The sequence below is a fragment of the Trichogramma pretiosum genome, unplaced genomic scaffold, assembly GCF_000599845.2.
Source record: "Trichogramma pretiosum strain Unisexual culture from Peru unplaced genomic scaffold, Tpre_2.0 scaffold42, whole genome shotgun sequence".
NCBI classification, from domain to species: domain Eukaryota; kingdom Metazoa; phylum Arthropoda; class Insecta; order Hymenoptera; family Trichogrammatidae; genus Trichogramma; species Trichogramma pretiosum.
The window spans coordinates 1,206,272-1,226,273 of NW_019641653.1; the positions used below are offsets into that span (position 1 = coordinate 1,206,272).

Sequence of the window (20,002 nt, forward strand, 5' to 3'; positions counted from 1 at the left end):
GTTTGGAGGGGTTTAAATCGCAAAAATTTGCAAACTCCGAAAAATTTGCGGTAACTTTTTGATTTATTGATAATCTTTAAGTACAATTTTATCATGATAAAGAGCATGAATTTTCAGTGATTTTCCTCTTATCGTTGTTTAAATTTTTTTTCGTATCGATCGTTAAAGAGTTCATGATCATATTTATCATCTTTAGCATCACGTCAGTGAACGTAAAATCTAACTTTCGGAAGTGAGGAGAAATTTGATAATTTATTATTTACATTTTATTTTTCATATCAATGAACAAAGTTGTTATAAAATTTTCATTTATTCATGGCAGTGAATTCATTAATTTTAATGACATTGTGTAATAATGGTAAAGAAAACTTTTTAAAACTGGCGCACACATAATCTTTGAATCTTGATTTAAATAATAACTACTAATACATTTCAGATCAATTAGAATTAATCAAATATTCAAACAAATACATTAAATCGCAACTACTAATTCACAATCTTTTTTATTGAAAGTTATAATATGTAGGTATTTTATAAAATGATGAAGTGATAAAATGAGCTACCATAAAATATTGATAATTAAAAGAAATGTATTATTAGTTAATTAAAAACTATGTTTTATTTCACAAATACTGCTTAAGCTGGATAATGATTCTTGAAATACGTCACATGAGAGCTCTTGATTTTACTTTCGTTGAATCACAGATCCATCTTTCAAGAAAATTAACAACATCAAAGTTCTTAAGATGAAACTATAGTTTTCAAAAACAAGTGACCTATGACTTTGTACAAGTAAGAAGCCGCTGCTTGAGGCAAATATACTTTTCCGTGAACATTTATAGACCAGCTAAAATAACCCTAGGATCCTCTACTGCTTCTTTGATTTTCCTCAAGAACATAACAGCTTCACGTCCGTCGATCAGTCGATGATCATAAGTAAGAGCTATGTACATCATTGGTCTAATGACAACCTGGAAAAAATGATAACATTCATAAGATCAAGTAAAATATTTCTGAAATATAATTCGTTTTGATTTCAATACCTGTCCCTTGACTGCAACTGGTCTGTCAAACACACCATGCATTCCAAGAATAGCACTTTGAGGAGGGTTGATAATTGGTGTACCCATGAGAGAACCAAAGACGCCTCCATTACTTATCGTAAAAGTACCGCCGTCCATGTCTTCGATCGAAATTTTGCCTTTTCTCGCTTTGTCGCCAACAGCGGCTAAAGCTATTTCGATTTCAGCAAAATTCTTATTTTCAATACTTCGCAAAACAGGCACAACAAGACCTTTAGGAGTAGCTACAGCTACGCTAATATCAACGTAATCTCTGTAGACGATGTCATTACCATCGATGACGGCATTGACCACGGGTTGATCTTTCAAAGCATATGCTGAAGCTGCAATGAATGGACTCATGAAGCCCAATTTCAGTCCATATTTCTTTGAAAAAGCTTCTTGATTCGATTTACGGAAATCAATGATGGCACTATAAAAAGTAACATACAATGTAGATTACATTTTTTTTAAATGATCGATGTTAGTTTTGGTTTTTATGAAATTTTTATTACCTCATGTCGATTTCGTTAAACGTAGTCAACATCGCGTTAGTGTTTTGAGCATCTTTTAGTCGTTCGGCAATACGTAGTCGCATTCTGTTCATCTTTACTCTTTGTTCAGTTCTAGTTCCAATGATTTCGCGAGTATAATCTTGTGGGGGTAATACAACTTTAGCACCTTCCAATGACTAAAAATTTTAATCTATATAAATATGTTTTAAAGTAAATTTTGTAACAAGTTTAATTTTATTTGTTAATACCTGAGCATGTTTGATAGCAGCAACTGGCATAGAAGCTTTTGGAGCTTGAGGTGGAGGTGGTGCAGCTGCAGGTGGTGGTGGTGGAGCTGGTTTTGGGGTAGCTGGAGTAGGAACAGCTACAGGTGTTGGTGGTGGCGGAGGTGGTGGAGGAGCAGCTGCCTTAGGTGGTTCAGCAGGGGTTGGCTCAGCAGCTTTTGGCGCAGAAACTGTGCCAGTTGCTCCCACTTCAACAGTACACAATTTTGTACCAGCTGTGACAGTATCACCATCTTGTTTGAAAATTTCTTTAATAACACCAGCTGCTGGAGATGGAACTGGAACTGATGTCTATAAGGAAATAAGCCATTTAAATTTTTAAAATGAATATAATATGGAATATTATTATTCATAACAATGTTTTAATACCCTACCTTATCAGTTTCAATTTCACAAATCACCTCATCTTCTTTGATTTGTTCTCCAACTTTCTTTTCCCACCTCACATCTCCTTCGCTTATACTGTCAGCAAACGGCGGGACAACAACATCTTTGACTTCCCCTGATAAAAAATGATATCTCATTAAAGTGATAAGTTACTTTCTATTGTATATATTAATATCTTAATGTCAAAAGAACTTACATAACGATGATGATGTTCTTAAATATCTTATTTCAGCATTGAAAACATGAGGTGTGTAGGTTTTGCTCTTATTTCTAAAAGTAAAAGGTCAAAGTTTAAGGTAAAAAAATTAATAAGTTCAATAACTTGTAATATTAAAATGATCTTACTGTTTTAAAATTTGATTCAAGACTTTTTGAGCATGAACGCTAGATGAAGAACCTGTAAAAATGAAAATTCAAGTTTTAAATAACTTGTCCAATTGGGATAAATTAAATTACACATTAGTCAGTTACCTCCTACGTAGAACGTTCGCACCACCTAAAACAATAAAAACAAAAACGTGTTAGCTTCATATCATAAAAATGTCTGATACAAGTACAAGAATAGCCTATGACATTGACAGTTAGGGGCGAGAGAGAGAGAGCTCAGAGAGAAGCATCATCAGCGTAGAAGAGATAGGCCTAGCAGAACGTTAATGTCCCATGAGGTCACGTGCACACGAGTTGCACTAAGCATTAAAGCCAGAAAGAAAACTAGTTTAATCGTACAAGGTGTATATGTGTTTAATTTATTAAAGAGACACAATGGCATCGATTATGTAACTCGGCCGAATTAACCATGCCGAGTTTTGACATTCGCACGAGGCGTTGAGCAACGATACATCGCAAAAAAGCAGCGCGAGTATAGGTGCCGGATATTCAGCCAGTCGAGGAAATCGTACGACGTTATCAGAAGCTATATAGATAAACGCACGGAAGAATTGCAGGCGACAAGCGAGCGAGCGACGAATGGACCTTTGGAAAATGAAGACACGAGGGAGTGACTCAACCTACCTTGGACTGCAGCAGGGTCATGCGTTTAAGGGCACTGGTCGCGGTTCGACCCGAGTGGGTTATAACTCCGGCCATCGTTTCGAGTCAGGTGAATCACAGCGCCCGCTCTGCGGCACACTGATGCTTTCGGGACACACGCAAAAATTACACTAATGCCGCAGCAGTATAAAAACCACAGCAGCAGTACACGCACACAGGCACACGCGTTCAGTCGTCTCGTCACGAGCAGCGGCAGCACAGAGCCAGACAGTGTGAGCGTTGCTCGTGTAGATTAGGTTCTATCTATATATCTATAATGAGATGCGCGCCACGGGTAAGTGCGTGCTCACGATCTTTTGTAGGCCTGAAAACTCCGAACCTCTCCCTCGAGAGAATTGGAATATGTATATGTCGTAGCCGCAGAGCAGAAGTGCGTGAATGTGTCGTTGCGTAGGCTGTGTTGTATGCAACGAATCGGCCCGGCCGACAGCGCTATCTTACGACTAAATGCTCGACTAGCGCAGCTATTCAGCCAAACACTTGCAGTTATACAGCTCCAATGTTGCTGCGACCGCAGAGAATTGTTCGGATGATTTTTGAAATCCGCAATATGCCCCTCGTACCATTTAAAAAAGCTTTTATTCAAATTTTTTCGCAGAACGAGCTCCGCTGTTGGTACCCGACTGACCGTTTAAGGCTTTAAGATCACTTATTGGTGGAACGTGAAAGACATAGCGAACGCTTCTTTTTTTAGAATTGCGGGAAGTCATGGGGGGATAAAGTAAACAATGTTCGATTTTTATTACAACGTCGTTTATTTATTTTATGTACAAAAGATACGTTCTGTTCATGAATGCAATTTTTAATTCGCCATGCGTGAATTAAAAACCATGTCTTTATTTTTTTTAGTCTTATAATGCAAAGCGTCTTCGATGAGAAATAATTGACTATTTATCTTCTCTTGAGCTTCCGCGATGTGTGAGCGCGAGACGCCACTCTCCCTTTTTTCTTCTTTATATTATTGTATAAAAAAACCATACAGTAATTTTTTTTGTTTTGTTCATAATTGGCCTTACTTTCGCGGGATTCTATCCCATTTTCTAAAATACAATCGAGCTTATAACCTAAATATTTATATTGTGTACAAAAATGACTTGATATAGTTTGAAATGTTTTTATTTGCCTAGGTTTTTACCTTTCGGAGCGATTTTTTTTTCATTTATAAAGTACGCACATTTTATATCGTATAATGCGTGTAATATATAAATCTATATGCATTTATATTTATATAATACATTACATGTTTATACACTTTTTTGGGTAGAACATCACCCTAGCATTCATTCCATGAAATCTTAGAGTTCATTTTGCTACTACGTGGACATGACAATATATTAATTTATGCTTTTTACAGGTTTTCTAAGTAATACAAAGCTCTAATACATTTATACGGCATTCGCGAGTTATACTTATCTCAGATACATACTCAAATTAAGTATTTTACAATACAAAAAGTAATAAACTATTCGTAACATTCACGCTCGCACAAACTGTACAATGCCTCGCGTCGAAAAATAACGAATCAACGCGAAAACCCTAAATCTTTTACATTCAATATATATGTGGAAAAAATCCGATTTACATTTGCGTGGAATCTCTAGCGCATCGTTGTTATTTTCTTTTATTTTCTTTTTCAGAGTTTCAAGTAAATCTCACACTGCAACTGGTAACAAATTGAACTAGCTTCGCACCACTTTCTTCGCGATTCGCGATACAAAAAAAAATATGTACAATATATATTGAGACGGTCTCAATTGGAAAACGTGCTATATGAGAAAATTAAAAAAAATATAAAGCGACCACGTCTTCGTGGCATAAGCACGTTCTACAGTAGAATTCAGGAACTTAAATTTGACCGGCTATTTTTTTTCAGCTATCCAAGACTATAAACTTTCAGATGCGCTCTCGTAAATTAATTGTCGAATTTATTCCTAGTTTCTGCTAATACTTTTCAGTTTTGCAACTAGAAATTTACTTAAATTCTTTGTAATAAAAATGTACGTAAAAAAAGCTTTGGGTTCGGAAACTCGAGCTTTTCATTGCGACCACGCGCCCAACGTAATTTAATATTGCAAGCGGCGTATTTTGAGTCCTCTTTCTTAGCGGGGAAAAAGCATTCAAATGCCAAAAGTAAGTACATAGGTAACGTATGGATACAATCGCGCACGTACACAACATTACAAAAGATTTACGTGTCAATGTGTAATGAAACAAAGGAAAAAAAACTCGAGTTTCCTAAAAATACAGTTCAGTTGTCAGTCGCAAGTTCTCGACTCGATCAGAGTCGCAGCGTATCCGATCTCGCCTTAGAGACTTAAACGTAAGGAAAGTCGTTCACTCGAGGAACTTTTTGACATTTTCTACATTCTAATCAGCCTTGTGGTGAGTGTTCCAGTCTAGCTTCGAACGAGGAGCGTTAGGTCCAGCTTCTTTACAGAACAGAGCCAGTCTCGGCATCGGAGCTCATCGACTCGGTCGAGGCGTTTAGCGTGGTCGAGGTACTGCAGCGCGAGCTGCGCCTACTGCTGGAATTCGAGTGTCTGCTACGATCCACTCCACCTACAACAATTTTATAAACGAATGACGATGAGAACATGCCAGTCTTGGTTGACACAAACAGAGTGCGATCGATTAAAAAAAATTTTCTTTCAAACTTACTGTTGATCGGAGTGTGCAGTTCAACTTTGGCAGTTACCGTTGCAGTGACTTTCGTCGTGACGTGCGACGATTGTGGAGCTGGAGAGGTGCGCGCCGTTCCGCTCGAATCCGAACTCGGACAGTTCTGGAAGAGAGAAAAAAAACGATGTTAAATTGAAGTTTTAATAGAGATAAGTTGAGAAAAGTGTGGGGTCTAAAAAAAGTACAAACCTGATTTGGATACGTAGTGGAAGTTTCGACTTTGACCTCGGGCTGCACAATGATGCATTGCTCTTGCTGGCTGTGCCAGGAGTTGGGCTCCTCGGTTATAGTCGTGAGCGAGGGTTCCAGATGCTGCATTCGTGAATTGTCGATCTTGTTACTTCGTCTGGGCGGCGGCGGTGGCTTCGACGTCCAATAGAACATGGGCGAGGCCGGTGGCGTCGGGGTCGATATGCGATCGGGATGCTCGGTCGGCACGATCTCAGCGGCGGATCCGATGAGCGACAGGAGCACCGGGAAAAAGAGCAGTCCGTTGACGAGGCCAACGCCGATGAGGCAGGCGAGCATCATGTAAAAGTAGCGCGCGATGAATTCGAAATCGGAGAAGGCGAGCATCGTCAGGGCCAGGAAGATCGTCACCGCGCCGTGGATGACCGGCGTGGTCATGTGTTCGATGGCTAGGCGAATACGTCGGTCTCGACTGCCCACACTGGTTACGAAGCTCTGTTCAAAGGAAAGCAAAATGGTTACAGTCGCGTTTCTACATTTTAAAATATAGTTTTGCAATATATAAAACTTACCAAGCTGATGTGAACGGTAAAATGGACACCGATGCCCAAACTGACGATCAGCAGTACAGCCGAGACGGCGCTGAGCTGAATGCCGAAGAGACCCATGATGCCGATGAGTTGGACGAGATTGCAGACGAGGGAGAAGCCAACCAGCAGCGATGCCCAAATGTTGAGCAGCAGGAGACCGACGACGAAGATGCTGGCGCCGAGCGCGGCCACCACCGCCCAGATGAATCGGCTGTAGAGACTCGTGTACTGCTCCCAGAAAGTGAAGGGTATGCCCGAGGGGAAATTGGGCAGTCCGCGCTCCTCGAAGCGGTGGCAGAGATCGCGCACGTGCCTGATCAGGTCGGTTATGTCGGCCGTCGAGCTGAGCTTGTGCAGATAGAACGGCATCTGCGCGTACGTGATGGGCATGCTCTTGGGTATCTTGAGCTCGTGATCGTTGCTGTAGATCCACTGGCGTGGCTCGGGCCGGAGATTGGCCTGGCTGGCGCCGTAGGCCAGCGCGTCGTTGCTCGCCCAGGCGCTCAGGTAATTGTAGAAGGCGCGCGGATTGACGATGCCCTCGGCGCTGACGAGGCGCTGCTGCTGCACCAGCGACTTGTCGATGGGATTGTCCACGTGGCCGGTCTGCACGAGCAGCTTGTAGGCGAGGATGCCGTCGTCGCTGGCGTTCTTGAACCAGCGCTCGGAGACGATGCAGCCCTGGGCCCAGTCCCGGTCGAAGGCCGCCTGCAGGCCCACGAGCCAGTCGCGAAACAGGCTGAGCCAGAACTCGGGCAGGCCGCCGTCGTCGTTCTTGATGACGTTCTTGACGCGCATGAACGCGTCGTGGTACTCGTAGAGGAGGCGCTGATTGTTCGGGTACTCGAAGTCGGCGCCCGTCACCGCGTACATGTTGTAGAAGCCAAAGTGCTTGGCCTGGGCGGTGAGGAAGGAGCGCTCCTCCGAGTGCATGGGCATGAGGTCGGCGAGCTCGAGGCCCTCGGTCATGCGCGTGGCCTGCCACGTGCTCGCGGTCATCGCCACGGCCAGCAGCAGCATCGCCAGGGCCTTGTTGGTCGGCTTGAGGACGAAGGGCACGTAGTGCCGGGCGACCAGTCGCGTCAGCTTGAGACTCATCGAGTCCCGGACGTCGTCCTCGTCGCCCGTGAGGGCCTGTCGCTCGGGTTTTTGCGAACGATTGCTCGAGCTGCTCCTCGAGCAGCGGGACTTGTGGCTGGTGTGCGTCGGCAGTCCCGGCTCGCTGCTGCTCGTCGTCGGCAGCAACATGGGCTTCTGGAGCTCGGGCATGCAGCAGCAGAGCAGATCCGAGCGACCGGAACGACGTCGCCGCAGATCCAGACTGATCATGGCCGGGAAGACGAGGAGCATGGCGCCGAGACTGAAGAACATGAGCACCGCGGCTTGGAGCGAGAAGACGCGCAGCGCGGGAATGGGAATGAGGGCCGCGGCCAGGAAGGCCGTGACGTTGCACAGTCCCGCCATGAGGACGGAGAGGCCGGTGCGCTTGAGCACGAGACTGGTCTGCTGGTCGCTGGGCACGTCGCCGCGCACCGCCAGCTCCGAGTAGGTGTGCGTCAGCAGGTACATGTCGTGGACGCCGAGGCCGAGGCCGAGGAAGGGCACGATCTGGGTCGAGGCGGCGTTGAAGTGTATGCCGAGGAGCGCGCAGAAGCCGAGACCGGCGGCGAGGCTCGCGCAGATCAGCAGCACACCGGCCATGCCGACGCCCGCCTGCGAGCGCACCTGGTTGCGCCAGCGATAGAGCACGGCCCCGGCGTAGAGCATTACGAGGCCCGCGCCCAGGCCCAGCTTGGTCAGCGACAGCTCGCTGTACTTGCCGAGGACGTCGTTCATGCTGGTCGTGCTGAAGGCGTAGTGATTGTAGGGTCCTGACTCGGCGCTCGAGTTCTGCAGGCGCTTGACCTGGGCGTTGAAGGCCCGCTGCCAGCTGTCGAGCACGTACGAGGCCTTCTCCTGCGACCAGTCGAGGTGGTGGACCTTGTAGGTGTTGGCCCAGAACTCGTAGAGCTCGCGCTCGCCCATCAGCTGGATGACGGTCTGGAGGGCGGCGGCCTTGGTCAGGTGGCCGGTCTTGTTGTGCTGGGCGCCGCCGACGATCAGCTCCTCGGGCCAGTGCATGTAGTTGGCCGCGAAGCCGTAGCAGCCGCCGGTGAGCTCGGCCCCGACGTCGGGACCCTCGAGGCGCTCCTTGTTCGGGGCCGTTCGCGGGCACTCGGGATCGCGCGGGTTCAGGCAGGGCTTGCTCTGGTAGCCGTTGGTGATGCCGGCCCGCTTCATGTACTCCTCCAGGGTCTTGTACGGGAAGCTGTACTCGAGCTTCTTCATCTCCTCGACCATCTCCGTGGGGTTGAGGTTCGTCCAGTTGAGCGGTTTGCCCGACAGTCGGCCTCTGCGCGACGCAACAAATACAGAGTCCCCCCGTTAATATCGTCTCTCTCGCTGCATCGCATATTTTTAAGAAGAGACTAGTAAGAGGTACTCACGGTATGTGAACGGGATACTCGGGACCGAGGAGCATGCTGCCCTCCCAGAAGCAGTCGAGGGGTGTGATGATGGCGCACGGAATGATGCTGTCGAAGATCTGGTCGATGTAGTGCACGTCGAAGTTGGGTATGCTCGGGGCGTAGCACAGATCCTTGAGCCTCCAAGTGCTGCGCGTGGAAATAAGCAAAAAAGTAAGCGTGAGCAATCGGTATAAATCGGTTCGGATCGAAATTTCTGCCGATATAAAATAATTCCGTATACTCACATGTCGAAGAGATGCACCGAGACCTGACTAGCCGTCTTGATGACGTTGAGGTGCTGCTTGAGCGCCGATACGTGCAGCATGTTGGCGCCCTTGTCCCGCGGCGTCTGGATGACGAGCTGGTGGGTCGAGGCCGAGGCCTCGCCCAGCACCTGCGTCGCATACTTGACCTCGCGCTCTAGCCGGCCACCCTCTGCAACAAAACGTCGTGGAAAATAATTCAATTAATGCGACGTGCATCAACAAATAAAGCGGCTCGCATACTCTCTCTCTCTCTCTCTCTCGTAATATACAATATAATATAGCTCAAGAAAGACAGATAGACACGCAGAGTTGTTGTTGTGATGTTTTCTCTCTCTCTCTCTTTCTTGTCCGCTCGCGAGCTTATAAGCGCAGCAGCAGCTACGGCGGCGCAGACGAAAAAAACCTACGAAAGAGGACGGCAAAGGAAAAAGAAAAAGAGAGAGAACGAAGAAGAAGAAGTAGAAGAAGAGGAGGAGAAGACGAAGAAGAAGAAGAAGAGAGAGAGAGCGGCATATCTGGTCGCCGTCAGGCAAGCAGGCATGAGGCAGGCAGGCAGGCAGCAGCGGCGGCGGTCCGAGCCGGGGACCACCCGAGTCGCGCGCGTCCGATCATCGGTTCTCAACCCCGACGTGTATATAACGTCGACTCCTCCCTCCTCTCTTTTTCTCTCTCCTATACTACACACACACGCTGCTCGCTGCTGCTGCCTCTCTGCCTCGGCTCTCGCTCGTATATGCTCTCTCTGCCTCGCTTCTTCTTCTTCTTCTTCTTCGTACATGTATATTCAGCGGCTACACGCATGTATAATATACACATATAGAGAGAGAGAGAGAGAGAGAATGAAGCTATCTGTGTATATCCTTGCATGCGTGTAGAGGAGTACCAGCATCGGTGTACGAAGACGCACATGCAGCGGCAGCAAAAGCATGCCGAGCGGCGTTTGACGTCGTCGTCGCCGTAGTCGTCGTCGTCGTCGCGAGTCGCGACTCTTGGCGCCCAAAAACTCTCTCTCTCTCTCGCTCACTCTCTCTGTTATATTATGCCTCTCTACTTGGAGCGGCGGCGGCGCGGTGTGTTACATGGTGAACTGCACACGATGATGCACGCAGCAGGCCGCAACGGATCGCTCGCTCGCTCGCGCGCCGGATGTTTACCGAAAGCCGATCTCGCTGATCGCCCATGGGAAAATTAGGGAAAAATTTAGCCCGCTTTCCGAGTATACGTGTGTGCGCGTGTGTGTATGTTTGTACGCACGACGATCGCGCTCCGTTTATCGATCGATTATTTTCGTCTCATTATTTCGGTACTCGGTAGAAATTATTATTGCTAAGTCGCATATTTACAGGAAGAATATGCATGCGCGCTGGCTGGCGAGAGTAAGAGTAGTCGGTTGCGCTGCAGCGGCTGCCGAGCTGCGCTCTGCCTTTGCTGCGGCGCGCGCGCTCCGAGGAATTTCTTGATTTATTATCGTTCCGAGCGACGGGACATCGTCTCTCTCTCTCTCTCTCTCTCTCTCTCTGTAATTATTTTTGTTGCCTGGCCTTGCTATTCTCTCTCTCTCTTTCTCTGCATACATAGGGAGCCGCGTGCACATGTACGCCAATGGCACTTTCGGGCGCGTTTTTGGCAACCCTTCCGGCTGCTCGCTTACAGCATCTCGCGTCTTGTGCGAGCTTGCAGGTATATTTTCGGTCATTCACCAATCGGAAACTAGCCCGCGCGCGCGTGTACCCGTGCGTGCATGTGTGTGCATGCAGAAATTAAAGAGAGTGACACGGGCCCGCTCGCATTGCTCTCCGTCGCTGCTCCTGCTGTTGTTGTTGCTGCTGCTGCTGCTGTTGTGCTCGGTTCTGTGCGAGAGAGAGAGAGAGAGAGAGAGCAGGCGAAAAGCACGTATATATATACACAGAGACTACAGAGAGCGAAGAGAGAGAGAAAAAGAGAGAGAGAGAGAGCAGCGGCGGTGGGCCACCCACGGTGACCGTTCACCGGAACCGAGGCTCCGTCCAATGCACCAGTGACGCTCAACTTGGAGTCTCTCGCTCTCTCGCCGTTGCTATTGCTCTTGCTACTCTGCGGAGCTCTCTCGCACACATCGCTCGTGTATACCACCGCACGTTAAACCGGGCCTATTTTACCATTTTCTCCTTCCCCGAATCCCGCGCGCGCGCGCACGTAGTTGTCAGTTGCCGCAAATGTATACATGTATACACAAACACACGCGAGCTAATCCAACGCACATTTACAAGAAAACTAACAGTCGTTGCCGCCGTCTCGCACAAATATCATATAGCAGTCACACGCACTTTTGTATACATTTATAGTAAAATATATATATATAAAACTATACTACTCGATCTATCCTCTTTTACTACAACACGAGTCGTTGGCTTCTTTTTTCCAAGATTCCGATCGTCGTGATCGCGACGACTAAAAACGATCATTATACGATGACCGATGATGAGCCGTTCACAGGGGGAATGTCCATCCACGGATATTTACGCAATTCGTCCTTGTAATGAACACATAATGCCGAGAGAGAGAGAGAGATTTTTTTACGGCACAAATTTATCGTTAGTCTTCGCTGTATGGTACCTATATACGAGAGCAGCGGCCGGCTGCAGTCGTCGCGCAACGACCTCCGTGAGATACGACCCGGTGGTCGGGCGCGCGCCGCGCGTATCGGTAAGTAACACCCTGCCGTGTGTCCGCCTCCGCCTCTTCTATCTCTCTCTTTCTCTCTTTTTTCTCATTCTCTCTCGGAATTCGTCAATCCTCTCTCTCGCGCGCTGACTCAGCCGATTTTTATTCGATTTTTACAACTCTACGAGCTGGTTATGGTATTAAAGTACCTACATCCTAGTAGTCGACTCTCGAAGAATGTGTTCGCGCGCGCGGAGGATATTAAATTCGCGTACATCGAGGAGCAATTTACAGGCGGGCCGAATATACGACGACGAGCAGCAGGATACGCCGAGATTCCTCGCGACCTTATTCTCGTCTCAGGGGTCGTTCGCGGGTTCGGCGGCTATACGTGCTGCAGCTTTAATGATACCTTGTATGCCGCTGCGAGCGTGCACACGCGCGCCTTTTCTCGAGAGGCACAGGCGCGCGCCTTATACCTCGGCCTGCAGGGAATACGATTTCGGAGCTTTAAGTGCATCGGATTTCGGCCTCTGTGTATATTTCTCTTTCTCTCTTTCTCTGTGCGAGTTTGGGTGTACTGCACTCATCCGCAGCAAGAGAGATGATCATCGTCATCGTCGTCGTCGATCACGGACTCTCCTCTCTGCACGCTCAGTGCACGCTCGGCCCGCATAGCCGGATTTCCGCTGCTCCTCGAGACAGAGTGAATGAGATAGAGAGAGAGAGAGAGAGAGAGAGAGAGATCGAGAGGGCATAAAAAAAAACAATAAAAGCAAAGGGAGAGAGAGAGAGAGGAGAGAGAAGAAGGTTGATGATAGGTGTAGCGATGCTTATAATAAATATAATATAATACGTGTATAATATAGAGGATGCTTACCCTCGACCCAGAGCTGATCGACCTTGCTGTGGACCTGGACGGACTTGAGGGCGACGCAGAAGGTCGCCAGCGCGAGGATGGCCACGAACAGCACCTTGCCCGCGTGTCGCTGCAGAAAGTAGCCCAGCTGACTGAGCTGGTCCTGCAGCCGGGCGCGGAACCACACCACCGATCTGGGCCCCTCGGCCTTGCCCTGCAACAGACAACGCAAAGCGCAACGGTAAGATACACGCGCAAAAAACATCCAAAAATAATCACGATACATAGCAATGAGAGAAGAGGGCAACGGCAACGATAATAATACAAAAAAAAAACAGGAGAAAAAAAAACGAGAAGGTAAAAATCAAAGCGGTGTATGGTAGCCGCGCGCGGCATAGAGCACACAGCAGCTTTTCCAGCCAATTTAACTCGAGCGACGAAGCCTGCAGCCCCTGGTCCCCGCTGCTATACACTCGTTATATACGTGTGTAATATGTACGTGTGTGTGTGTATGCGTGTAGTATAGTAGTATACATAATACACACTGTCTCTCGCTCTCACTCACTCGCTCCACCGCATAGACGTTGCGCTGCTCATGGTGTGTGTGTGTGTGCTGCATATAGCCATGCACGGCGAGCGAATAAACGCGAGAGCGAGGAGCCCGAGACCTATAAAAGTAACCTTAGACGATGAGCGGAGGAGCGACCGCACATGCCTACCTGCACACATGGCTTCCGTCTTACGCGAGAGCTCGAGCTGTGCGCGTATATATAAGAGCGGAGCGTCAGCAGCAGCAGCGGCCGAGCCTACCTCTCGCATCCATGCTGTGTGTTATAAAGTGTTTGTGTGGAAGTGTGTAAGTGTGTATCGCAAAACAGCACGCGACACTCGAAGCTCTCTCGATACTACACTCTGCAGCACGTTTCGATGCTGCAGCAGCAGCACACGCGCGTATAACACGGACCAGCTTTATATAGGCCTCTCTCGCTCGCTCTCTTTCTCCTCTATCCCGTGCAGCGAGCTATATATAGGCCCTCGAATTTTATTCCAGCATCCTCTCTCTACGTAGATGTGTATTGTGCTCCTTTTTTTCGGAGCACGCAGGTAAACGTATACTTCTGTAAGGATCATTCGCTCGTTACTGTATACGGAATGAAAATTTCACGCGCGCGCACTGGCACTTCTTGCGCGCTGGCGTGCGTTGACTTTTGTCGCCGACGATTTTTTTCTTAAATATTCCTCGTGTACGATATATATACGCGCGACTTTATACTAATTTATGCCCAGGAATCTCGCTCGTCACAGATGAAACATGGCAGCAAATCGATTTTTCATGTAGATTGCCACTTCTAACAAGTTTTTTTTGCTGCTGATGCTGCTGCTTCATCTTGTCTTTTTTTCGATTTTTTTGCGCGCGCGCTTTTGTCTCGCCTTACGCTCGCTTAATTCCGACACTATTACGGAGAAGCAGCGACGCACGAGGCTCGGAAAACATCAAAAAGATCAGAGAGAGAGAGAGACCCAACGACGACGACGACGACAACGGCGACGTTCCAAAGAATATGACCACCATCTCAAAGAGTAAGTGATTTTCAGAGAGAAGAGAGGGAGAGACAGTATTTATGTAGGTATAATAATATAAGAACGCCGGCGGTATTATGCCGAGCCGAGAGAAGATCCGTAAAATTCTTTTGATTCCGATTCCTGTGTGTGAGGTCGTTTTGTGTGATTCGAGACCGATAAAAGAATACGTATATTGCGTGGCGATCGTATATTATTACACATTAGTTACATTAGACCTCGGTGAATGGGCCGCGAGCGAAAGTGTGAAATACTTTCACCGGGGCCCGCAGCCTCGAGTTTTTTAGAAAGATTAAAAGAAAAATAAGGAATTAAATATTTGCCGTTGCTCGAGACTTTTGGTTTTGCCCATGGCCGCCCGGCAGAAAACGAAGAGAGGCAGAACGAGAGAAAAGAATTAAAATCGAACACTATACAGCGAGATATTATCGGTGCATCTCTCACGTGCGTTGCTCAAAATGATTTGCTTAAAAATGTTCGATTCGCTGAAATGTGCCGCAGGTACATGAGATAGGAACGGGACCTTATACGCATATGTAGTTCCGTCGAGGTGTTCGCACCGATAGATTTTTGTGACTCTTCTTGCCGGCTCCCCGCGCACGCGTCAGGAATTTAAACGCTCCTATGATTTATCGTTATAATTTTGCAGAATGCGCGCGACGAGGAACGAAATATCTCGGAACTCCAGCGCCGCTTCGTTCATAATTCAGATTTAGCGTCGTATAGAAAAATGTTTAGAGTGCTTCGAGAAAAACGGAGAGACATTTTTTGTCCGATTTAGAAGATTAGAATATAAATTATTACAAAAAAAAGCCAAAAAAAAAGAAGCAGCGAAAGAAGAAGACGGAGAAGAGGAATGAGACACCTGTTTTGAAAAATTGCACGCATATTACAAGTATTTAACGCGCGCGGAATGTGTAAACAGGATACTTAGGTAGCGCGCGAACGACGATCGGTCCCAAGATTTGGTTTTTGAAGCTCGGCGATCGCGCGTCATTATCGTTATTATCACAGGCGGGTGGTTGTTCAACAAAAGAATAGGAAAAAAATCGATATCAAATATGAAGGCGCTCGTACGAGGTGGGTGGGAACATTTTCATAAGCGCCAGCGAAACTCGATTTATGATATACGTATTAACATTATGTAGTCTCATTAAACTACTATTCAGGTTCGGATGACGATTAAATCGCGCGATTACACGTTTTTATAATATACACGTATACCGCGAAAAAGTCAACGCGCGTCCGGTCGGGCTAATGTTCAGTGTGTTTACGTTGTATAAATGGCATACACGATATACAGTGTATGTACGAGTATAATAAGATCAGAAAAGCAGTTTCGGAGTCTTCGAAGTTTATTAATAGCCTTTACGCGATGCGTTACGCCGACGTTATATATACTTGCTGCTGCTGTATATGTTGCTACGCGAACCATGCGTGCGATCGTTCCTCAAGGGCTCGCGGAGGCAGCAGCCAGAGAGAGAGAGAGAGAGAGAGAGAGAGAGCGGCGCAATGTACAGCAGCAGCGAAACACGAGTCGCTTTTTGCCGCAATTTATAATATACAAGGAGGAAGAAGATGAGAAAATCTCAGCGATGGGTCCCGAGGAGCGCCGCCGGCGGAAACGAGCAATCTACGCGAGGCCTACGTATGTGTGTGTGTATGTATTACATACAGTGTGTACGTGTGTGCGTCGGTGTCATCTGTCTGGGCGCTTCTTTATGGCATGCAAGACCATTGAAGTGTATATACAAAACATGATGAAACATATAGTGTCTATCATTACTGACGCTCGGATAACGCTATTAGCTCCGAAAGCGGCGTTTCGTAAGAAATCGGTATTAGCCATGTCAAGGTACACATAAAAGATATCTGTATAGAGAAACCGTCTGCACCGAGTTTACGTATCTCCATCTCTCTTTGTGTGTACGAGTGCAGCGCAAATATGTACGCTGTATACGTAAACAGGTAGAGAAGAGGAGTTTGCTCATAGAGAAGCGTCATTAACGGCAGCTGCACAAGACAACCCAAGAAGAGAGCAGAAGACGGCCTACACATACGTACACTCGTACTCAAGCGCACACACATACGAGTATACGAGAAAGAGAGTAACATAGTATAGATTATATACAGTATTAAGTGCTGTATAGTAAGCAAAGGAGAGAAGAAGCAGAGAGGACGAAGAAGAAGAAGAAGAAGAAGCCGCTATAGAAGCGCAAGGAAGGGACAGAAGCAGCACAGCAGTAGCAGCGGTTTATGCACAGGCAAACGTCTGCGTGGGTCTCGTGCAGTATATAGAGACTGTGCGGGTACACTATGTGTGTCTGCAAATATAAAGGTAATGTTCAATGCGAGCAGGATAAAGGCACCACTGTATATAGGTGAATTAATACAGATCGGCAAGATCCAGAAGCAGACGTCTATTTAGCTCTCTCTTGTTCGCGCTTACACACGCATACGTATTTACTACGACGAGTACTACGCAATCCGCGCGTTTGTCTGTCTGTCTGCGAGAAAATACCTCGCGCGCGCGAGAAAAAAGATGTTGTCGTGTCTGTGTGTGTGCGTAAAAAAGTACACGCATAAATATACATTAAAGCACGTTATATACGAGAAAAGAAGACTAAGCAGAAGAGATGAGATATTTCGTCGAGGTCGGAGCCACGCAAGCACGCAGACGCGTCTATATCGCGTACACATTTACGCATAAATACATCGGGCATTAGGCACACGAGGAGGCGGCGGCGGCGAGTGCAAAATAGAGGCGCTCGTGCATTACTACGCACGCATAACTATACCTATACCTACAAACATCGTGCGTATTATGCGCGTCGTAATGTATTCTCGCGTGCTGCATGCGTGCGAGGCAGAGGCACAAGGCAGACGGTCGGTGCGTATGCGGCGCGAGGCCAAAGAACGCGTACATAAAGAACGACCGAGAAGAAGCAGATCAGCGGGAGTCTACTGCTCCGCTGCTGCTGCTGCTGCTGCCGATTCGTAGACTCGACAAAAACGACGAGAAAAAAGGGCCCCTGTGGTTTTCCCGACGCATAGATACATTATGCGCGACTGCGCTATGATATAGCTATAATTCGCCTGCTATTATTACGTCTGTGTATGTATACGTTTGAGTAAAAGCCGAAAAGCATCAGAAGCAGAACGGAGCAGCAGCTGCATGCAGCAGCAGCAGAGCCGCCACCATCGTCGATCGAGGTATGCTGCGCCGCGATCGGCAATGTGCAATGCAATGTCGTAGGTAGTATAGTAGGCCCCGCGCGAGCGAGGATCGTGGAGGGGAGTCCGTTACTGCTCTCGCGCGAGGGCCTTTAATCGTGACAGTGTGCGTGTGTATGTGTACTCCTGTATGTATCGCATATGTGTGTGTTCGGCGCGATGACAGCGCGAGAGCTGCGCTATATGTAGATATACGTACGGTAGCAGCAACTCGGAGCGCATTGGTATGTTCGAGTCGGCTTGTGTTTGTATTATTATGCACTAAAAAGGTTCGCAAAGGGACTTGGCGTGCTCTCTTACCTTTTCGAGCTGATCGAGAGCGATGGCTGCATCGGTCCAGCTGGGCCTGATGTACAGGTCGCTCTGGTGCCTCTTGCGCTGCGCCTCGTCCTCGACGACCTGCTGCTGCTGCGTAGGGCTCGTACGCTGCTGCTCCGCCGAACTCTGATCACCCGTGCCATGAGTCGGAGGAGCTGCTGCCGTTGTTACTGTGCCATTGTTATGGTGATGATTGTTGTTGGCATTGTTGCTGCTGTGGTTGTTGTTGTTGTTGTTGGTGGCGCAGGGCGTCGTAGCAGCACCGCAGCAGCCAGTGCAAGCCGGAGTGGAAGCTACTCGCGCGTTGTTGCTATTGTTATTGTTATTGTGGTTGTGGTTGTGGTTGTTGTTCTGGTGGTGGTTGTTGTTGTAGCTGAGGCTGCAGCTGCGTCCCGCTAGGATCCCACTTGGGCCGGACGCAGCGACCATGGCTCCTCGCGCATCGCCTCCGGGAGGCTGAACGCGCGACACGGGGCCCCACGCAATAATACTTCACTTCTCGCGCTTCACGGCCGGCCTTTCTTAGCCGACCCACCACTGATGCGCCCTTTTTCTTCTCTTAATATTTTGTATATTGTAACGATATACTTTTCTGCACTGATCTTTTAAATGTAATTATTTCGCACTGTAGATTTTATAATAGCCGCACGTGTGTGTGTGTATATGTATATGTGTATAACTTTGCGCAAACACTCGCACTCCGAGTGTTTACTTGTACTACAAGAATTAAAACGTATAAAATACTGCTACGTTCACTGCTTTCGTGTATTAAAACACCACGACAACAGGACTCTCTTTCGTTATATTACAGTCGTGTCATGTACTTGTGTGTGTCTGTGTTTGTGTGTGACCGTCGTCTGCCGCACTTTGTCGCACTTTTGCACTCGCGCGAGCAGCGTTACGTCTGCCTGACACATTCGGATTGCAACTGGCGAACTTGTCTCGATCTTGGCACGATGGAAGCGCGGCTGCTGTTGCTTTTTCTCTCTCTCTCTCTCTCTCTCTCTCTCTCTCTCTTTCTTTCGCTTCGTTTCGCTGTACGAACGGCGCTCGACTCCTATAGCAGCGGGCCCCCCACCACCACCACCATCGCTGCCGCCGCCACCGCCGCCGCCGCTACCAGCGCGAAAAACAGTCCAGGGCCGTACGCGGCAGGCAAACGGGGACTAGCGAGTGCCTCCACGAACGTGGCTTACCGATCGCGCCCCGGCCTAGAAGGTAGGTACGGCGGTGGCGGCAGCCGGCCCCGGGACCACCCGTATACCTGAACCCATGTAAGCAGCTATACGTGTATGGATGGCGTCCGTGTGTATCCGTGTGTTTGTATGTGTGCTACGTCTGCTTCGCTGTTGCTGGCTGCGTCTCACTCTCTCTTGTGCTGTATTATATGTGTGTGTGTGTGTGGCTGGAAGTATGTATAAGCGCGAATTCGCTGCCGCCACCGACTTGAGATACGACTCCACATGTTATAGGATATATGTGTGTACGCGCTAAACGTTAGCCGTATGACTTTTATGTATATAGAGGCTCCGAATTGAGAAAAGCCGATTGATTCGCCGCGTCGTCGTTTTCACCTGGTCGTTGCGTGCCCCAATCCCGATATTCCCTTATGTTCTTTTTATTTCATTATTTTCGCTGGGTCATGCCGCGACGCGACAATCGTGAGAGACACGAGTGACTGCGATTAGAAAAGCACCCGATATTGACGAAATAAAGTAGCTTCGTACGGAGGAGCGCACAATCTTTTCAAAAAATATCGTTCGGCGAATCGTTGGCTTTATAACGAGATAATCGATCCGCCGATCGTGTACATGGCACACATGCCACCGTGTATAAATC

General features: G+C 47.7%; 2 protein-coding genes across 2 annotated transcripts; both read right to left on the reverse strand.

Moving 5' to 3' along the window:
• Positions 1–44: 44 nt before the first annotated feature.
• LOC106651937 (dihydrolipoyllysine-residue succinyltransferase component of 2-oxoglutarate dehydrogenase complex, mitochondrial) lies at positions 45–3,684 on the reverse strand. Its single transcript, XM_014370637.2, has 9 exons — positions 3,259–3,684; positions 2,719–2,743; positions 2,593–2,644; positions 2,444–2,517; positions 2,235–2,362; positions 1,825–2,151; positions 1,577–1,752; positions 1,044–1,494; positions 45–971 (listed from the first exon to the last, which is right to left on the reverse strand). Exons 1-9 carry the CDS (start codon positions 3,331–3,333, stop codon positions 837–839), a joined length of 1,443 nt encoding a protein of 480 aa, XP_014226123.1. The 5' UTR covers positions 3,334–3,684; the 3' UTR covers positions 45–836.
• Positions 3,685–4,081: 397 nt separating this feature from the next.
• On the reverse strand, positions 4,082–19,096 carry LOC106651898 (protein patched). The gene is made up of 8 exons (XM_023460104.1): positions 18,146–19,096; positions 13,052–13,244; positions 9,508–9,697; positions 9,242–9,409; positions 6,738–9,147; positions 6,166–6,660; positions 5,956–6,079; positions 4,082–5,856 (listed from the first exon to the last, which is right to left on the reverse strand). The coding sequence occupies exons 1-8, from the start codon at positions 18,590–18,592 to the stop codon at positions 5,729–5,731; spliced, it is 4,155 nt and encodes a 1,384-aa protein (XP_023315872.1). The 5' UTR covers positions 18,593–19,096; the 3' UTR covers positions 4,082–5,728.
• Between the last annotated feature and the right edge of the window lie 906 nt (positions 19,097–20,002).